This window comes from Micromys minutus, assembly GCF_963924665.1.
Source record: "Micromys minutus genome assembly, chromosome: 18".
In the NCBI taxonomy this organism is placed as follows: domain Eukaryota; kingdom Metazoa; phylum Chordata; class Mammalia; order Rodentia; family Muridae; genus Micromys; species Micromys minutus.
Window position 1 is genome coordinate 39,406,389 of NC_137953.1, and position 16,867 is coordinate 39,423,255.

Genomic DNA, 16,867 nt, shown 5'->3' on the forward strand with positions numbered 1-16,867 from the left:
AATAAAACTAAGATTTTTAAAACTCTATCTTGAGAATGACGAAATTTTGAATGGAGTATACATGTCCAAGCCATGGTTTTCCTTTCTTCCTGCAATTATCACCCTGCGAAGAGCTCCCCAAATGTTTCCAAAGCAAGTGTTCCATGGGAATCTATTTTCTAAGCTAGCCCAAGATCATTACTGCACAGCAACTGATGTGTATTAAAGCACTGACTGTCACATACTTAAGCAATAGGACTGTGTGTACTCACCACCAACATTTGTCCTCCAGGATTTGGGATTCTATACATTTCAGAGCATATTAATGTAAAGCATCAGTCATGAAACTATGTCCCTTAAAGGTCTGTTAAAAATATAAGAGCCAAGCCAACACAAGGGTTTGGGGACTCTGTTCTCCTTCCACCTATGTCTCATCTATCATCGCCTCTTGTCTGTATGACCAGAAGCAAATAATTTTGGTTTTAGTTTTTTTTTTTGGGGGGGGGATGCTGGTGCTAGGATGCATGGTGATATATTAGCCCCAGGTAAATAATCAGGAAGAGAAAAGAGACAGAACCTGGTGCAGGTCTACAATAGCCACACCCTCTCAAGTCACTCACCTATTGACTGCCCATCATCCCAGAACAGCTCTCCTCTTGCTTCTTTGTTCTCATCCAGAGCAATAAGAAGACCAAGAGGGTTCTTCCGACTGTGGGGAACAGATTCACATAAGACATAAATTCTTAGAGCTCAAAGAATTTTACCAAACATTTCCATCAAAATTCAACTGAGAAATGTACTAGTCTGTCACACATGACTTTTGCTTTAAGAAGGGAAGAAGAATATCAAAAGTGCCTTCTTCCAATATTAATTTTATAAAGTATTTTAAACACCTATGAAGGACTTAAGCATAGAATCTTCAGAGTTTCTGAACCATCACCACAACTAACATTAAAATTGCAGCTCCATTCACAAAATGGGTCATTAAGAGAGGAGCAAAATCCTATACAATGTTGCTATAATTCTGGGCATTTTAGACACCCAATTCCAGAAGAATCTTAGTGATTTGAAAGTTAAATCTATATGTGTCAATGATGAGAAATGAATAGTTAGAAATATAGAGCCAAATATACTACGGAAATCCTGAGATCACTCAGTGCTAAGGCACCTGCCTATCTAGTATGTCTACACCCCGTTCCTTAGGCCAAGTTTAATAAAAGCACAAACTCAAGTTCTGTAAAACAAATGACTATACTGGAGAGCAGCATCTTTGGGGCATGGAAAGCCACCTCTATCATTAACATACTGAGAAAGATAGGATTAACAAAGTCAACTTAGAAGTACATTTTCCTAGACGTGGGTATTGTATTCTTGGAGGGTTCAGACTTTTAACTAGGGAGGAACAAGGGTTTAATTTTGAAGCAGAAATTCAGAATCAGTTCACAAATTGATCTGAACCTGGCTATTTGACAGAGAAAGGGGGAAGGTGGTGGAGGGAGAAGAATGACACTACTTAGTCATTTTCTCATGAGAGAGACTAAGTTGAAATGCTAAAGAAGTGATGGAGGCTCAAAAGAAAAGGCAGTTTTCAACTCCTGTACAAAGTCTTTCTTTCTATTGAAACCTAGAATTAAACCTTGAAACATATCAGGGTTCCAATAAGCAACTCTTCTGTTGAGATAGAATTATAATTTTATAAATGAAGATGATAATAGTCAGTGGCTCATGAAAAGTGGAACAGATAAGTCTGTGTTGTTAAAATCCAAGTACAAATTTTAAAAGTACTCAGTTATTGATAATAAACAGGAAAGTGGGTTTGTCAGAGTATAGTCAACTGAACCCAAATCTAGGGCAGAGACTTGTGAGTCATGAGCAGATGACTACAGATAGGTCATCAGGCCACATCAGGTAAGAAGAATACAGAGATTGCACAGGACTGAGCCTTCTGAAGTCATGAGACAAACAATGTGAAGATGGTGACAGCCCTGAGAGAGCCAGAGATTCTGACCACCTCAATTGTCAATTTCCCCTCAAAGCTAAGGTGAGTAAGGAGAGAGAGGAAGGTCTTTCAAAGTCTAGCAATGTGAAGTTCTCTGTCAAGATCACATAGAGTAGAGAATGCAGAATATCCAAGAACAGAGTATAGTGACACCATGCACACACACGCACATACATACACACACACACAAATAAACCTAACAGAGAAAATAGATACAAAACTGATACTGGAGAGATGACTGACTCTCAGGACAAAAGAGTGACTCAGAGTTGTGCAAAGCAGAACCACATTCTCCTAATTCACCTTAAGTGAGTGTTCAGGGCAGGTTGTTGCCATGGGAGGATGTAGCCCCCACGGACATGAAGATTGATGTGTTCAAGAGGGGCTGCTAAGGTCTTCCACTGTCCTGTTGAATTGATATTTTCACCCTGGTATCAAATGGAGAAGAAATGGTGAAGCAAGCACACACTTCTCCCCAAGCAACACAAGCCACCACCCACCTCCCTACATCTGCTGATTGGTCATCACCATCACCTCAAACCTCTTTCCTCCTTTGCCCATTTACTTGCTGCCGCATGCAGTCTGGTTGTGCTTCTCTACATCTCCAGGAGAGTCCCTGCTCTTTGCAGGATCTCATATAGACCCCCAAACACCCTCACTATTCTCTCTGTTTCTAAGGCAAGATGGTACTGGACAATATCTGCATTTATTTCTTGTTGACTGGAGATATTCTGTCTCTTCTTCTACCGCCCAAAGTTGCTAAACCTTTGGTACTTCCTCCATTGCAAAGATCAGTGTGTGCAGACTTATTTACAAATTAGTTTCTTGAGTTGAAGTTTTCTGTCTTACACTTAACACCTTTACACCTCACGTGTAAAAGGGTGCTCACTCATCTGAAACATAGCCTAAAACCCTTTCACTTTTCCCAACCATAGCAGGGCTTCATAATGCAGGTACTTTTAAAAATTTTTTTCTTTTATTGAAAATGTATTTTTTCATACAATATATCCCAATTATGTTTTCATATCTATGTTTCCATTGACAGTGTCATACCTCACCTGTCTCAGCTAATCATATGAAACAATTCATTGGCCATCTGTGCAATAGCAACAGACATTTAGAAATACAGAAGGAAAAGGTCTCTATAAGAACAAACGCATGTAAACATGAGTGTGATCAAACATCACACTATTAAGTGCTTTCTGGAGTCATAAAAAAGAGATTTATTGTGTTCACCAGGTAGCTAGCAATGATATAAAGAAAGATATGCTTACATAAAGTCAGGCACAAGATGACAAGATTACATGTTTCTTTATACCACTTCTCTAAAAGAGTGACAAGTGCTTGCCTGATGAAAGTAGCAAGTGAGAAAATTTAGCTCATAAGGGTTGGGTGGCCTATGACAGACCACAGCAGGTGATTTTCAAAATCAGAATTTGCAATGTTGTTTTATGATTCTGTCATTATCAAAGGCGGTGAACTCTAACACTGTCAGGTGTTATAAATATTTAGAAAACTTACCGTGTAATAGTCATACCAGAGGGCTCTGGGGAAATATGCTTTGATGCTATATGTATTCTGAAATTAAACACAGACCAGGTAAGAGTATTGCCATCTGAGACAGAGTAAGTAGCTTGCAATGTATCCTTGCATAAAATAATAGAGCTGAAATTGGGTACAGTTACCTCAGCTTCCTAAATATCACCAATGCCAAGAACTCCTGTATTAATCCCCAATTTCCAAGGATGGAAATTTCCCAACAAAAACTTCACTAGAACCTTTGGGGAACAGAAACTCAAAAGAAGTAACCAAGTCATGCTTGATGACTTATCCATCCTTTCTCTAAGGACACAATACCCAAGGTTAGGTAGGTATAAAGCAGAAAAATCTGCAGGTTCAAAAGTATTTCAAGGTGGTTTAATTAGCTTTTTTGTTTAGGTAAGTGCTTACCTAAATACAGAGAAAATAAAGAAATGTCTCTTGCTGTATGTGTAACTATATATAGAAGTAAGTAAAGTACCACCCAGCCACAAGGTGGCACATATTGATTTGAACAGTTGTGTGCACTTCAGCTAAGCATGGCAGAGGCTATAAAGAATTTTTACACTACTTACCATACACAATTCTACATGTTTCATTTTAATCAGTGGGAAAACAATCATGTTGAAATAAACTATGGGACAATATTTCCCCTGACTGATGTAAAGAAGTATTTAAGGGAAGAAAACTAAAGACACAGAATTCTACTCTGAAGAACATTAAGAGACAAACATAGACCAAAAGACCCCATTTGAGGATCTATCTCACACCTTCATTCTCCATATTTACTCAGTCTAGCAGTTCTCAGAGGCCCCGTACTCACAGGTTCCAGCACAGGGCTGACTAGGAAGGCTGGGCCCAGCAGGAACTGTTTGTCTATGTTCCAGGTCTGCCGGTCTGACACAAATCTGGAAAGAAAATCCAAAGTGTCACAATCAGACCTCAGTAGGATTTTGGCCTCATGCCCTGAAGAAATGAGACATGTGTATTCTCTGCTCCTGTACTCTCTGCTCAGCTAATGAGCACTGAATATCCCACATCATCCTATCTGTCCTGCCTCCATAACTACAGAAATTATTTAAAGAATGTGTCCATGGACAAACTATTTCTTTAATATGACATGCCTCCAATGCTAACATGGTTTTTGTTCTTAAAGGTACCCTGAACAAATAATTAACTAAAATTATATAATAAAATAAAAGTAAAGAAGGTCACATGAGGAAAAAAATAATGCTATATAATATTGGACCTTTTCTTTTTTCTTTAAATTCAATAGCAAGCCTTTCATTCAAGACCTGTGGTAAGCAGAAAACAAAAAGACTAGTAAAATATGGGGTTCACAAGGACATCACTGACAAAAGAGAGTCACAGCTTCAAAGTAGAAGAATTGTTTTCTTAACTCCTACCAAAAAGATTAAACATATTGCCTATTAAGAGAAATCCATCTCAAAACTTACTCATGCAGAAGAGGCCGCACCACTGTGCTCCCTTCCATGTGGGCTTTGTACATCAAGGTGTAGAGATATGGCAACAGGGTGTATCTGGTCTCCAGCACAGTTCTAGAAATATCCTCAAATTTTTTATCCCAGGACACAGGATCTTGTCTCTAAAGAAGAATGAGGAAAGTGTTCAAAGCCAACTCAAGACACCCAAGAATTCAAGCTCATTGAAAAAAAATATTTAAACTATAAAATATCTCTAATGTATCATATACTAAAAAAAATTATAGATGGGACTCCTAGATTATTCTTAATGGACTGGGAAATATCAGAAATTTTCTCATTAAAGTCACTAACACATTCTATATGAGTTATAATGGAAATTAGTCTCTAAACAAAAAGAATCATCAAAATAATATTGAAGACTATGATTTATGATAAGGGAGTTAATGGTTTTAAAAATGTCCCCAGGTAACACAAACATCAGGAATGTTCAGAGAAACTGAGGTAGCATATACATCTCCAGTGACATAATATAGATGAGAAAGCTGACATCATACCCTAGTCCCAATGGTGTTGTGGTTCCTGGAGAAGGGGTAAAAGGCGCCCAGCTGCATCCAGCGAACACACATCTCATATTCAGCATCTTGAAAGAACCCACAGATGTCTGACCCAGTCTGAAACAACATGGAACAAAGAAGTCAGCTCTTGGTGCTTTCTAAGAGACACTGTCATCTTCCTAAGGAGGAGGAACATGTAAAGGACACTTACATAGGAGATGCCAAAGAGGCTGAACTCCATCATGCCTGCAATGAAAGATGCAACAGGGTCAGGACAGGACGTTCTCTGCCTCCTCCTCCTCCCCCTTCACCAAGGATCCTATCCCCATCCCTGCCTGCAGAAGAGCAGAGCCCACACACCAATGATGGATTTCCCCAGCTGGTCCCAGGCAGCTGTGTTGTCTCCCAGCCAGTGTCCTCCCCAGCGTCCAGAGGAGGGGAATGTGGATCGGGTGATGACGATTCCTCTCTCTCCTGTCACCTCCTGCACAGCTCTGGTTGGGGAAACAGGGAGAAAAAATGATGGCAGGGCAAGGGAAGTGTGGCCTCCTCTCCAAAGTCCTTCCTTTTAGAATATCATAAAAAACAAATCTACTCTGTGTGACTACAAGGAATATAGAAGTATGACCCTTTCGAGGGGTGCTGGCTGGAGGATGGGGTAATAATGGCAGAAAGACCTCTTTAAACAGTTGTTTTCAAACTATCTCACCATGTTACAAAGCCATTGGCTTGCCCCTAAGTAGTAAGCAGTTACAGAATCTAGCTGTTTATTTTTCCATACTTGACTATTGATATTTGAAGAAGAATCCTGATAGAATTTACCTTAAGATAATATCTTTCTTTTGCTTACATTGTGAGAATGCTAGCTGCATGAACAAAAGGCTCACTGACTGTCCAACATGAGTGGCCAAAGACAAATACCTAAGAGACTTACTTTCTACCAACACTCAGTTGTCTATTTTTCTCTTTTAACCAGTGATGCCACAGCACTGACTACACTGCACAGTGACTTACAGTGTCCCTGTGGGTATGCTCAAGAGGACTATTGATTTCCTCATGGGGACGGCTCCACAACTACCAAAATACTGCTTAACAAATAAGAATTGCTACATGTTCATTACAATTACATTACGCTTACCTATAGAATTGGACACAAAGGGAAAAGTAGAGATGCTACAACACCCATCCCAGAAGTAGGACCAACAGGAGACAGCAGAGTCACTCACTCGTAAGTGGGTCTGGTCTGGGACCACCCGTACAGGCTGTGCACATCATAGTGCCGCACCCTGGAACCATCTGGAAGGATCTGCTCGCTCTCCATGCACAGGGTCTTACTGCTCAGGCCCCTGTCTCTGCCTTCCAAATCTAAAGAAAGATTTAAAATTGTGAAAGACGGGTGATTATTCTTCTTATTTGTGACCACTTATTAATGAATTGATCTGCAGAATGTAAGATAAATTTGATTTCCATCTAGAGCCCCTTTTCTGACTATGATCAACTCAGAACAGTGCTCTGAGCTGAGCTGCAAGTAGTGGGCATGTACTCTCTAGTGCTGGTTTTTCCAAGAAGGTAAAAGAGGCATTGAAAACACTGAGTTTTCATTCATTGACAACAGAGTAAACTTTGACCGCAACTGCAAATACAAACCATTTATTATTTTTAACACACTACAATGCAGTTATAATATTTGCTGTTTCTTTATATATACTTTACTATAGAAAACTGACACCTAGAAAAATTGTGTGAGTTTTGAGATACCGTCTACCTCAAAGAAACTAAAATCTGGGGAACAGCCATAATTACAAATAAAACCAGAGAGTCAATTGGCTCCATGATCATTCTTTTCTAACCATTGGTTACAACAGAAATACAGGTATATGCATTATCAAAGTTGATAACTAAGGCATCTTACAGTGAGAAGAAGCCTTTGAAGACATTGCCACTTTGGGAACCATCTGGAAAAATTTGAGAAATTTGCCAATTGTCTCCTGAGTCTTGCCACACAGAATTAGGTAACATGCTTCCTATGCTTAATTTCAGACCCATTAATCCACAGCACCTATGAGAATGTACCCTCGGTGCTAGGTAACCCTTGATGGCCAGGGAGATCAACTTTATATCCAATAAGAGCACAGTAGCATGTTATTATGTAGATATAAAGCTGCGTGTATATATTTTGACGAGACCATCACACATTCCCTAGAATGTGCTAGCCTAAGAACAAAAGGTTGATTATGGGGATGTTAGTTTTCTGCTTTCCCAGATTGCCTGCCTTCTTAATAAAGTACAACTGATTTTCAGCTCCTGTCTCTCCTCAATACCATTTGTGGTGACAGGCAACATTTACTCCCGATAATGCCCCCAAACAGGAAGAGAAGCAAGATCCTTACGTGGCATGTAGGGAGGGCGGTTCAGAGCAGCATCACTGCAGCCTGGAGGAACTGCCCCATTCACAAAGCTGGAAGGTTCATTCATGTCCTACAAATATCAGAAACATTGTTTCCATTTAAATACAATCACAGCATATGAATTCAGAGTCAAGTAAATGGAAATAGAATACTAAACACCCAGTAATCTTTGGACGTCTGCAATCGTCAAATGCCAGGAAATCTAGCTATAAAGAAAGAGTAATCTCTGTAGGAAAAGTTCCCCTGGGGCATCAAGTTCCCAAGGATTTTATGTGAGGTCTTAGAACATGACGTTCAGGTAAAGACCGGCTGTGGAGAGGATCAAGGCAGCTCCACACTTGATTAGAGGGAGTGCAGTGTGACATACCCAAAGTCTGGAATGAATATTATTCTGTTAGTACACTAAGAAACACTCAGGAAGATGGACTGGAGAGATATCTCAGGGCTTAAAAGCACTGGTTGCTTTTTTGGGTTCCCATTACTAACATGATGGCTCACAACCTTCTATAAAATCAGTTCCTATTTGAGATCTGACACCTTTACAAACATTAAACACATAACGTACATACATACATATATTATATGTAAGCAAAACAGTACATGCATACACACATACATACATGTATACATATAGGCAAAATATTCATGCAAATGAAATAAATAGTAAATCTTTTTTAAAAAGTCTTTAAGAAAAAAAAAGAGATGTTTTTTAATCTTTAAAAAAATAAACATACAAGCACAACTCTCCTATACTTCATCCAAGTAAGCACACATAAACACACTTACAATCCACAGGCCATCAAACTTCAAGCTCTTTGCTGGATCCTGTGGATTGCTGTGAAGTTCTTTAATCTCCCTCTTCCACCATGTGGCAGTTGAATTACGGAAAAAGTCTGGAAAGGCCACGTAAGCTCGGTATTGCTGTAAAAGAACAAAACTTGCTTATTTGTCATGAATGATTACGTTAGGCAGCAAAATACATTTAATGTGAACATGGCTCATGCTGTCTTATACCACATGGTGGTAGATAATGATAGTACGAACCAAGTCTATGGCAGATATTTAGAACAGTATTATCTTAGAAAAGCATGTGGATGCTCCACCATGTTCATAGAAGCCTTATTTATAACAGCAAGAAGCTGGAAAGAACCCAGATGACCTTCAACAGAGAAATGGATACAGAAATTGTGGTACATTTACACAATGGAGTACTACTCAGCTTTCAAAAACTATGACTTCATGAAATTCCTAGGTAAATGGATGGAACTTGAAGTTATCTTTCTGAGTGAGGTATCCCAGTCACTAAAGAACACACATGGTACGCACTCACTGATAAGCAGATACTAGCCCAGAAAGCTCTGAATACCCAAGAAACAATTCACAGACCTTATGAAGTTCAAAAAGAAGGAAGGCCAAAATGTGGAAGCCTCAGTCCTTCTTAGAAAAAAAAAAAAAAAGAAAGAAAGAAAAAGAAAAAAATGTGTATTTATCATATATTATTATGTTACAAATTTTGTGAGATATAATGTTTTATAAAATAAATAAATTAGTAAAAAATACAAAAAAAAACAGAATAAAAGAAAAGCATATGGAAGCCAGATAAGAAAGCATACGATATCATCTACCAAGGATCTGAGAAATATCGAATGAATTTCCCCTAATATCTTTACATGAGTGGAGGTGATCAACACCCTGAATCACTAACTCATGCTCTATACCCCTTATCCCAATTGCCGGTCTTAAGGACAGATAAGATAAGGTATAAGTCCTGTGAGGCCTTAGCTAAATGTCAGGTGTCAGGTGACACGTATTAAGTTAGTATCAAGAAACCTTTGTACTGAGAAAAAAAAGTTGAAAAAGGATTCCATGTTGTAATTTTGCACCAACTTGTATGGCTTTCTGTTCGCTGTGATTTCCAAATCAGACGAAGCCTTCAGTTATATGTAATATACAGTGCGAGGACTTAAGGCTCTCATTCTAGTTTTGCTTTCTCTCCCCTCAAATTATAAAAGGGGTGTGTACATCTTATATGAAAAGTGGATTCAATGTATCATTCCTTAACTGCATTTTACAGATTTTAAAGAGCAAAGATCTTGTCTTTATATTTTCAAGTTGATCTCACATTCTCCACTGTATTTAAAAGGATTAGAGAAAGTAATAGATAATCATTCACACTCTGCCTGCTTGTGGAGTTAGCCCCTCAACAAGAGAAATTAGCCACAGAAGTCTATATGCTTCCTTCTGATATTTATTGTCAGACATTCCGTTGGTGTACCTCAACAAACAGTCTTCTCAACGTCCTTCACAGAACTGCAAGCATCAGGGATCAAAAGAATGGCATGGTAAAGAATAGAAGGACTCGGCTACGGTACTACAACATGGTGCTTACATAAACCAGTCTATTAAGTAACAACCTACATGTTCAGAGAAAGCCCAAGAGAAGATGTTGAAGAATAGATCAGAAATGATTAAGCATGCATTGCTGTTTCACAGAGGAGGCACAATGAATCATAAAAGTAATATATAAGAGTTGTAGAATTCTTTTTAGTATAAAATGGAAGTTGAAATCATGAAGCCCTTAATAGGGAGAACCTTGCCCCAGAAACTGAGATCCAGCTTACATTAAGCCAGAAATGTGGGCTTTCAAAAAGGGTGGATGGAGTATCAGGATACACAGACATTGCCAGCTACACCTGAGTGAGAATTGAATTTTCTATAGTATGTATCTATGAATACAGTGAAACTTACATTACAGTATAAAATCATTTTGCACTTCAAATTGCAGACAGGGATGTGCACATGCACCTTTTTAACTAGCTCAGCACACACACACACACACACACACACACACACACACACACACCACATGCTATATTACTTTGTTCTGAGTAAACATTTAACCTGTTGGACACATGGGAGGCTCAGTGGTCTTGGGAGCATGTAAATTCTACCACACAGAGATAGCAATGAGAAATATAAGAGAAGCCGACTACCTAACCTGTTCATCAGAGGCATAAGATTTGGAATTTCTGATTGCCTTTGTTTCCATTCCCTAATGATATGCCTGCTGGAGATAAGAAAAGAAGATGGATTGTGCGGATATTAATTTTCTGCATCTCTGGATGACCTGCCTTCTGAATGTCCCTGATAAATACAGAGTTCCTGAGTCTGCTCACTGGCATATCTGCTGATAGGCAACATTTACTCCAGCTTTTCAGTCTTACTTCTAGCCATTTCCCTGAAGGAGGAAGAAGCCCAACGGCAGGGGGCAGCGCAGTTGAAGTAGCAATACTGAAGCCAGAAGAAGCTGCCCTTTCATGAAATCATTAAAGATAGGAGCTTCATGGAACCTTTAAAAGGACTTGGCATGTTCAGATGTTCATATGGGTTGCTTGGAACACTGAATGCAACTTATGTTCTCTGACAACTGATGGAAATACTAAACTGTGTGCTCTGCTTAAATCCTCACAAAATAATAAATGATACACTGAAAATAGATGATTCATGGATACAGATTAGATAGATAGATAGATAGATAGATAGATAGATAGATAGATAGATAGATAGAATGATGGATGGATAGATGGATAGATAGATAGATGATAGATAGATAGATAGATAGATAGATAGATAGATAGATAGATAGATAGATAGATAGATGATAGATATATAATACTTACAGAATAACAAAAAGAAAATGACCTTGACCTGAGTCTGACTAATTTTGAGCAGTGTCTGAAACCTGATCAAATCAGTATCTATTTATTCTACTTTAAGTACTACCAGAAAATAAGGATACATAGTTCAATGCCTAAGCAGCGTGGTCATAGCATGGGTATTACAGTTTGCTTGCAGAGGCCCACAGATGAATGCCAGTGATCTGAGCATCACTGCCCTGTGTTGTTTACTATTCTTAGTGGTCTATAGCAGTGGTGCCAGCCTGTACACTTTTCCCTAGGCTGTGGAGTCCTATGGAATATTTTTATTTTCTATTCGAACTATCTGTTCTAAAAATTAGTTCCTTTAGACAAGTCATGAATATTGGCCATAATTTCTGACAGTTCAACTTTAGTAACAACAGTCTTTCTGCTCTAACCCTGACCACTGGCTAGAATATGACATTGTATAAAAAAAAAATTCCCCAAAGGCTCTTGGTAATGGTCCTCTGAATGTCTAATTCTTGATCTCCAAATGGCCATGTTTGTGACTAGTTCAATAAACATGTTTATCTAATTAATTCTTGAATGTGATAGTTTCTAAATGCCATAGGTTACACCATTGTTTGACCACACAGAAAGCAGCTGCTTCATCTCATCAACCTGAAACAGGTGACCAAATAACAAGGCCCTCTCTCTGACTTCCCAGCTGCACTAGGAAAGATGCGTAGGATTCACATTCCGTGATGCTATCCCTGTCTACAGGGTGACCTCTTCTGGAGAGGAGAACAAGGTGTCCAGACATGTCACTGACTCTCCACTGAACCCTTTCCTACTCTTACAATACTGAGTGCAGACTTTACAGCCATAATTCACAGCACAGAAATGAGCTGCATTCCAGCACTGGGTAAACGGAGCTAATTGCTTCTCAACCACAAAAGCTTACTGATAACTGTAAGGAAGAAGCATATGATACTTAGAATCACGATAAAGAAAGACATCTAGTCCCAGTAGAGAGCAAATGTATAACACAAGGCAATAGTGACACGGTAAAAAGCCATGGTGGGAGGATACGAAAGCACATGAATCACACAGGATTTATAACCACGAAGCTGTAACACGCTTTCTGCAATCATAAGGCATGCAGTAAAATAGTCAAACACTAAATAGAAAGGCTGCACATCCTATCTAAAAGGAACAACTAAAGAAACAAAACACACCTTAATTCAGAGAAAAATATCATTCTTAGAGGTATCATCCAATTGAAGGTCTATGAGCCTCTGGATTCTGACAAGTTTGAATTTGAAACCACAGTTGTAGTATGATACATAACCTAAGTGTTTTGAGTCTTATATCGAAATAGTAATAATAGTGATATCACAGTAGGAAGCAAGATATGAAACAGAGTGTCTATGTAAGATCATCAGGAATCAAACATCAGGAGGATAACACATGTTCTCAGTATATTTCCAAACCATATCTACTGCCACTTATGGGAATGTCTAGTCTCCTTGCCTCCACTTTTGAGAAATCCTGATTGATTCAATATCCACAAAAGCTCTTTACCTCCACCTGACTGTCCCAGTCCATAGAGGAGTTCACAATAATATTAGGGTAATCAGGCCACACCTGTGGGGGAAAAAATGATCAGCAGAAATATTCTAAACTATTTCTCATACACTGAATTTTTTGGGCAACTAGAAACTAGCTCTTTAATATTGAAAGACTGATCCAAGCAAAAGTGGGTTCTATAAACCCCTTAACTATTAACAATAATCACTAAATATTGATTTTAAAATGAATAAGAGAAACTCAGAGAGCAAAAGGAGGCAGTAAAAACATACTTATAAACACACTAACAGGGTGCCTAGCCTAGGATGAGGATTGCGGGTTCAACACCGGGCTCATACCTTTCCCCAGACAATGCCTCCATTATTGGGGTAGCTGATGAAGACGTCATCTGCCACTCCCCGGGTGAAGGCGGGATAGGGCTGTGTCTCATTGCCAGAAATGGCTGGGTCCTGCAGTCAGCACACAGGGCAGGTGAGAAAATTACAATAGAAAATTAAAAGGAGACATGGGAGAAAAAAGGAAATCCCCAGTTCAGCTTTTGCAGGAGAATTTCTGTGGCTCCCCTAAAATACACTTTTTTTTTCTCTCCTAGAACAGGGAAGGACAGGCAGGCCAAGGTGATCACCACACAAGTCCATTGTTCCATTCACAGCCTACACATTCACACAAGGACTCACCAGAATGAGGATGACCCGCATTCCATTGGCCTTCATGCGATTGATCAGGTCTGGAAACCCAGAGAACTTGGGGCTGAGCTTGAAGTCCAGCTGCCTCTCCATGTAGTCAATGTCTGAGTACTGCACATCCTAAGATGACACAAAGAAGACTGGCTGATGGCAGAGACAGTCCGGGCTCCAGCAGCCAGCACTGTTTGTGTCTGAATATTTTAATCTACACCAAATTATATCTTTGAATCTTTGGATATCCGCCGAGTATTTTTTTTAATTACACTCAAAAACAAAGAAAATTCATTTCAGTGTCAACAAAAAAAAATCTAAGTATCAATGCCTGTCTTTAGGACTGTTATAAAAAACAAATAAAACCACTGTGGGAAAAATCCTTTGACTTTCTCTATGGATGTGTCCTGAAATCTGTGATATTTGTTAACAGAAAATAATACCAAATATTTAGTCCTAAGATGACACTAATCATAAGTCTACTATAAAAGAATCAAAAGAGGCATCATTGTAGAGGGCCCAGTGTTGGAGATGTTCAAATGCAGAACTCTGAGATGTTCTATTACAACAGTGCTTCCAAATGTTTCTAATCTGCAACCCTTTAATACAGTTCTTCAAGTTGTGGTGACCCCCACATAAAATTGTTTTCATTGTTACTTCATAACTATAATTTTGTTACTCTTGTAAATCATAACATAAATAATGGTGTTTTCTAATGGTACTATGTCACCCCTATGAACAGGTCCTTCAACTCCCAAAGGGGTACAACCCAACTGTTTGAGAACCATTGATTTACGGGAAGTGTGTCGCACTAATGTAAGATTGAACAATAAATACAAGACAAGCCCAAAGAGTCACAAGATGATTTCTGATTATTGGACCTCTGGTTTTGAAATGATTGTGATTTGATTGTGTAAGTGATCCCACTGCAAACTCAGTACAGCATTCTACCATGGAGCCAACGAGAATCTCAGAGTTCAGGGAGCATTATGCTGTGCTGGACCCAAGAAAGGAATCCTGTATGAACTGAGCTCACTGGGTTGGGATTGGTGTTCTTATTTAATCAACACTAGAATAAGACCAGTATCTTATTATCATGTTAGTAAGGACATTATACTTACATATTTTGAAGTCATTCTTTTAAAAGAAGTAGAGGAAAACATGACAAAGGAGACAGTACCCTTGAGCCAGTCTTAATTTCTCACTGTTAGTCTGAGCCACTGGTGCTAGGAGGATAAGGTGATCCTCTGACTCACTGAGGAAGATCTAGGCTCAGTGTGATGTGACATGAAAAAGCAGTGTGTCACTTAAAAACCACACTTAAATCAGACAAACAAGTCTCTAACAGATGCACGTACATAGGGGATCTGCTTAGCCACCATCTCATCATACAAGCTGGCGATTTCAGCATCATTCTCGTATCCATAGCGACACAGCTGGAATCCCAGGGACCAGTAAGGTACCATCACAGGCCGGCCAATCATCTAGAAAACAGACAGAATGTTAGAACTTTAGAGGAGAAGCTGAATGAAAGTTGGATACGAAGTCAGAATATTTTATCCAAATTTTAATAGCAATTTCAAATCATAAGAGAAAGTATTGGCATGGGGTAGGTTAGACCTCCTTGGAAAACTTCTCAGAGGACACTTTTTAGGAAATCTGAAAGATCTGATTTTATTTATATATATGTATTTATTCATATATATATACATATATATACATATATATATTAAAAATATAGCCTAGAGAAAAATAGCTAACTTAGAATGTAGATTCTAAGTCTTGCTGGTTGTGTAAACTTAGACAGGTATGTGATATTTCTATGCTTGTTCCTTTACCTGTAAATGAGAGCTATTAATAGGCTCTATCTCACATTTTGACTAAGTAACAGTATGCATGACACACTTCCATGTGCATTAAAAATAGGTGCAGTGGATATTTCATGCATGTTTGTTGATGTTGTAACTAACAATGTTACTATTCCCATGGCCATGACTCACACCACCACTGCCAACGTAATCATCATCTCTATCATGACATTATAACCATCGTGGCAATGCCATGATGTGATCCTTTTTGTCACAGCTCCCATTGAGATCACAGACACATCATCATCACTAACACCATTACCACCAAAGCTATCATCACATTTAGCACTGCCATCGCTAACATGAACCTGACTATTACACGCCACCCAACATCCACTGTACTCCAACCGCTTTCATTACTGTAGTCTTATTCACATCCTAACCATTATCACCGTAACGGTCACCATCCCCACAATCACCTTCACAAATAATATTACCACAACCTTCAATACCACCATCTCTTATCACACCAAAAACCTCACAATTCCCACAACTGGTTACCACTACTATTCTGCTACTGTGCAATAAATGGAGAAAACATAATCTTAATACTTATAGGAATATATCTGATTTCCCTTATTCCTTATAATATCTTCCTCTGAGAAAGACAATCATGATTAGTAGGGTTGGAACATATTGTGAGTGTATGTTTACACACACAAATATATTTCATAAATAAATTTATTACTACCTCTGTGTATTGCTGAGTGACCATCTCTGGAGTTGGGCCCAAGAACACATAGAAGTCCAGAATGCCCCCTGTGGTTCTGTATGTCAGGGCAGGCATAGGTTGAAATGTCACATCTGAAGACACAAGAAAAAGACATCATGCTGAAATCCTGTATGTTGAGATCATTGACCCTGGAATTCCCACCTTCTCTCTCTTCTTTCATGACATATGGACAGCAGATATTCCAAAGAAGGTTAATACAATATTAAAGAAGTTAAATGAACGTTTTTACTAACAGCATTAAATTAAGGTTAGGTCATTTGCTATGTTTTTTAATGCTAAATACTGGCCCCTAAGGTCTGGTTTCCCCTAAGGATGAGATCCTCACATATAACAGTGATGCTATGTAACCCTGCTCCTTAGTTTAAAACTAGTGGTTGAAGCTGGGCAGAGGAAGAGTAGGCATTGTTTCAGTTCCGAGGCTTGGGGCATGAGACAGA

General features: G+C 38.8%; 1 protein-coding gene across 1 annotated transcript in view; it reads right to left on the reverse strand.

Annotated features, from left to right (window-relative positions):
• MGAM (maltase-glucoamylase) overlaps window positions 1-16,867 on the reverse strand; it is a gene marked incomplete at both ends in the record, with an annotated part of 194,548 nt that overhangs the window by 114,406 nt on the left and 63,275 nt on the right. Inside the window, 16 exons of the mRNA XM_080932402.1 lie at window positions 600-688; window positions 2,282-2,406; window positions 3,500-3,556; window positions 4,341-4,425; window positions 4,975-5,123; window positions 5,517-5,633; window positions 5,728-5,762; window positions 5,877-6,010; window positions 6,743-6,881; window positions 7,907-7,994; window positions 8,711-8,845; window positions 13,147-13,209; window positions 13,491-13,601; window positions 13,830-13,958; window positions 15,188-15,313; window positions 16,389-16,501. Of these exons, the coding sequence (XP_080788528.1) occupies window positions 600-688; window positions 2,282-2,406; window positions 3,500-3,556; window positions 4,341-4,425; window positions 4,975-5,123; window positions 5,517-5,633; window positions 5,728-5,762; window positions 5,877-6,010; window positions 6,743-6,881; window positions 7,907-7,994; window positions 8,711-8,845; window positions 13,147-13,209; window positions 13,491-13,601; window positions 13,830-13,958; window positions 15,188-15,313; window positions 16,389-16,501 (1,695 nt within the window). The remainder of the gene's footprint in view (window positions 1-599; window positions 689-2,281; window positions 2,407-3,499; window positions 3,557-4,340; window positions 4,426-4,974; window positions 5,124-5,516; window positions 5,634-5,727; window positions 5,763-5,876; window positions 6,011-6,742; window positions 6,882-7,906; window positions 7,995-8,710; window positions 8,846-13,146; window positions 13,210-13,490; window positions 13,602-13,829; window positions 13,959-15,187; window positions 15,314-16,388; window positions 16,502-16,867) is intronic.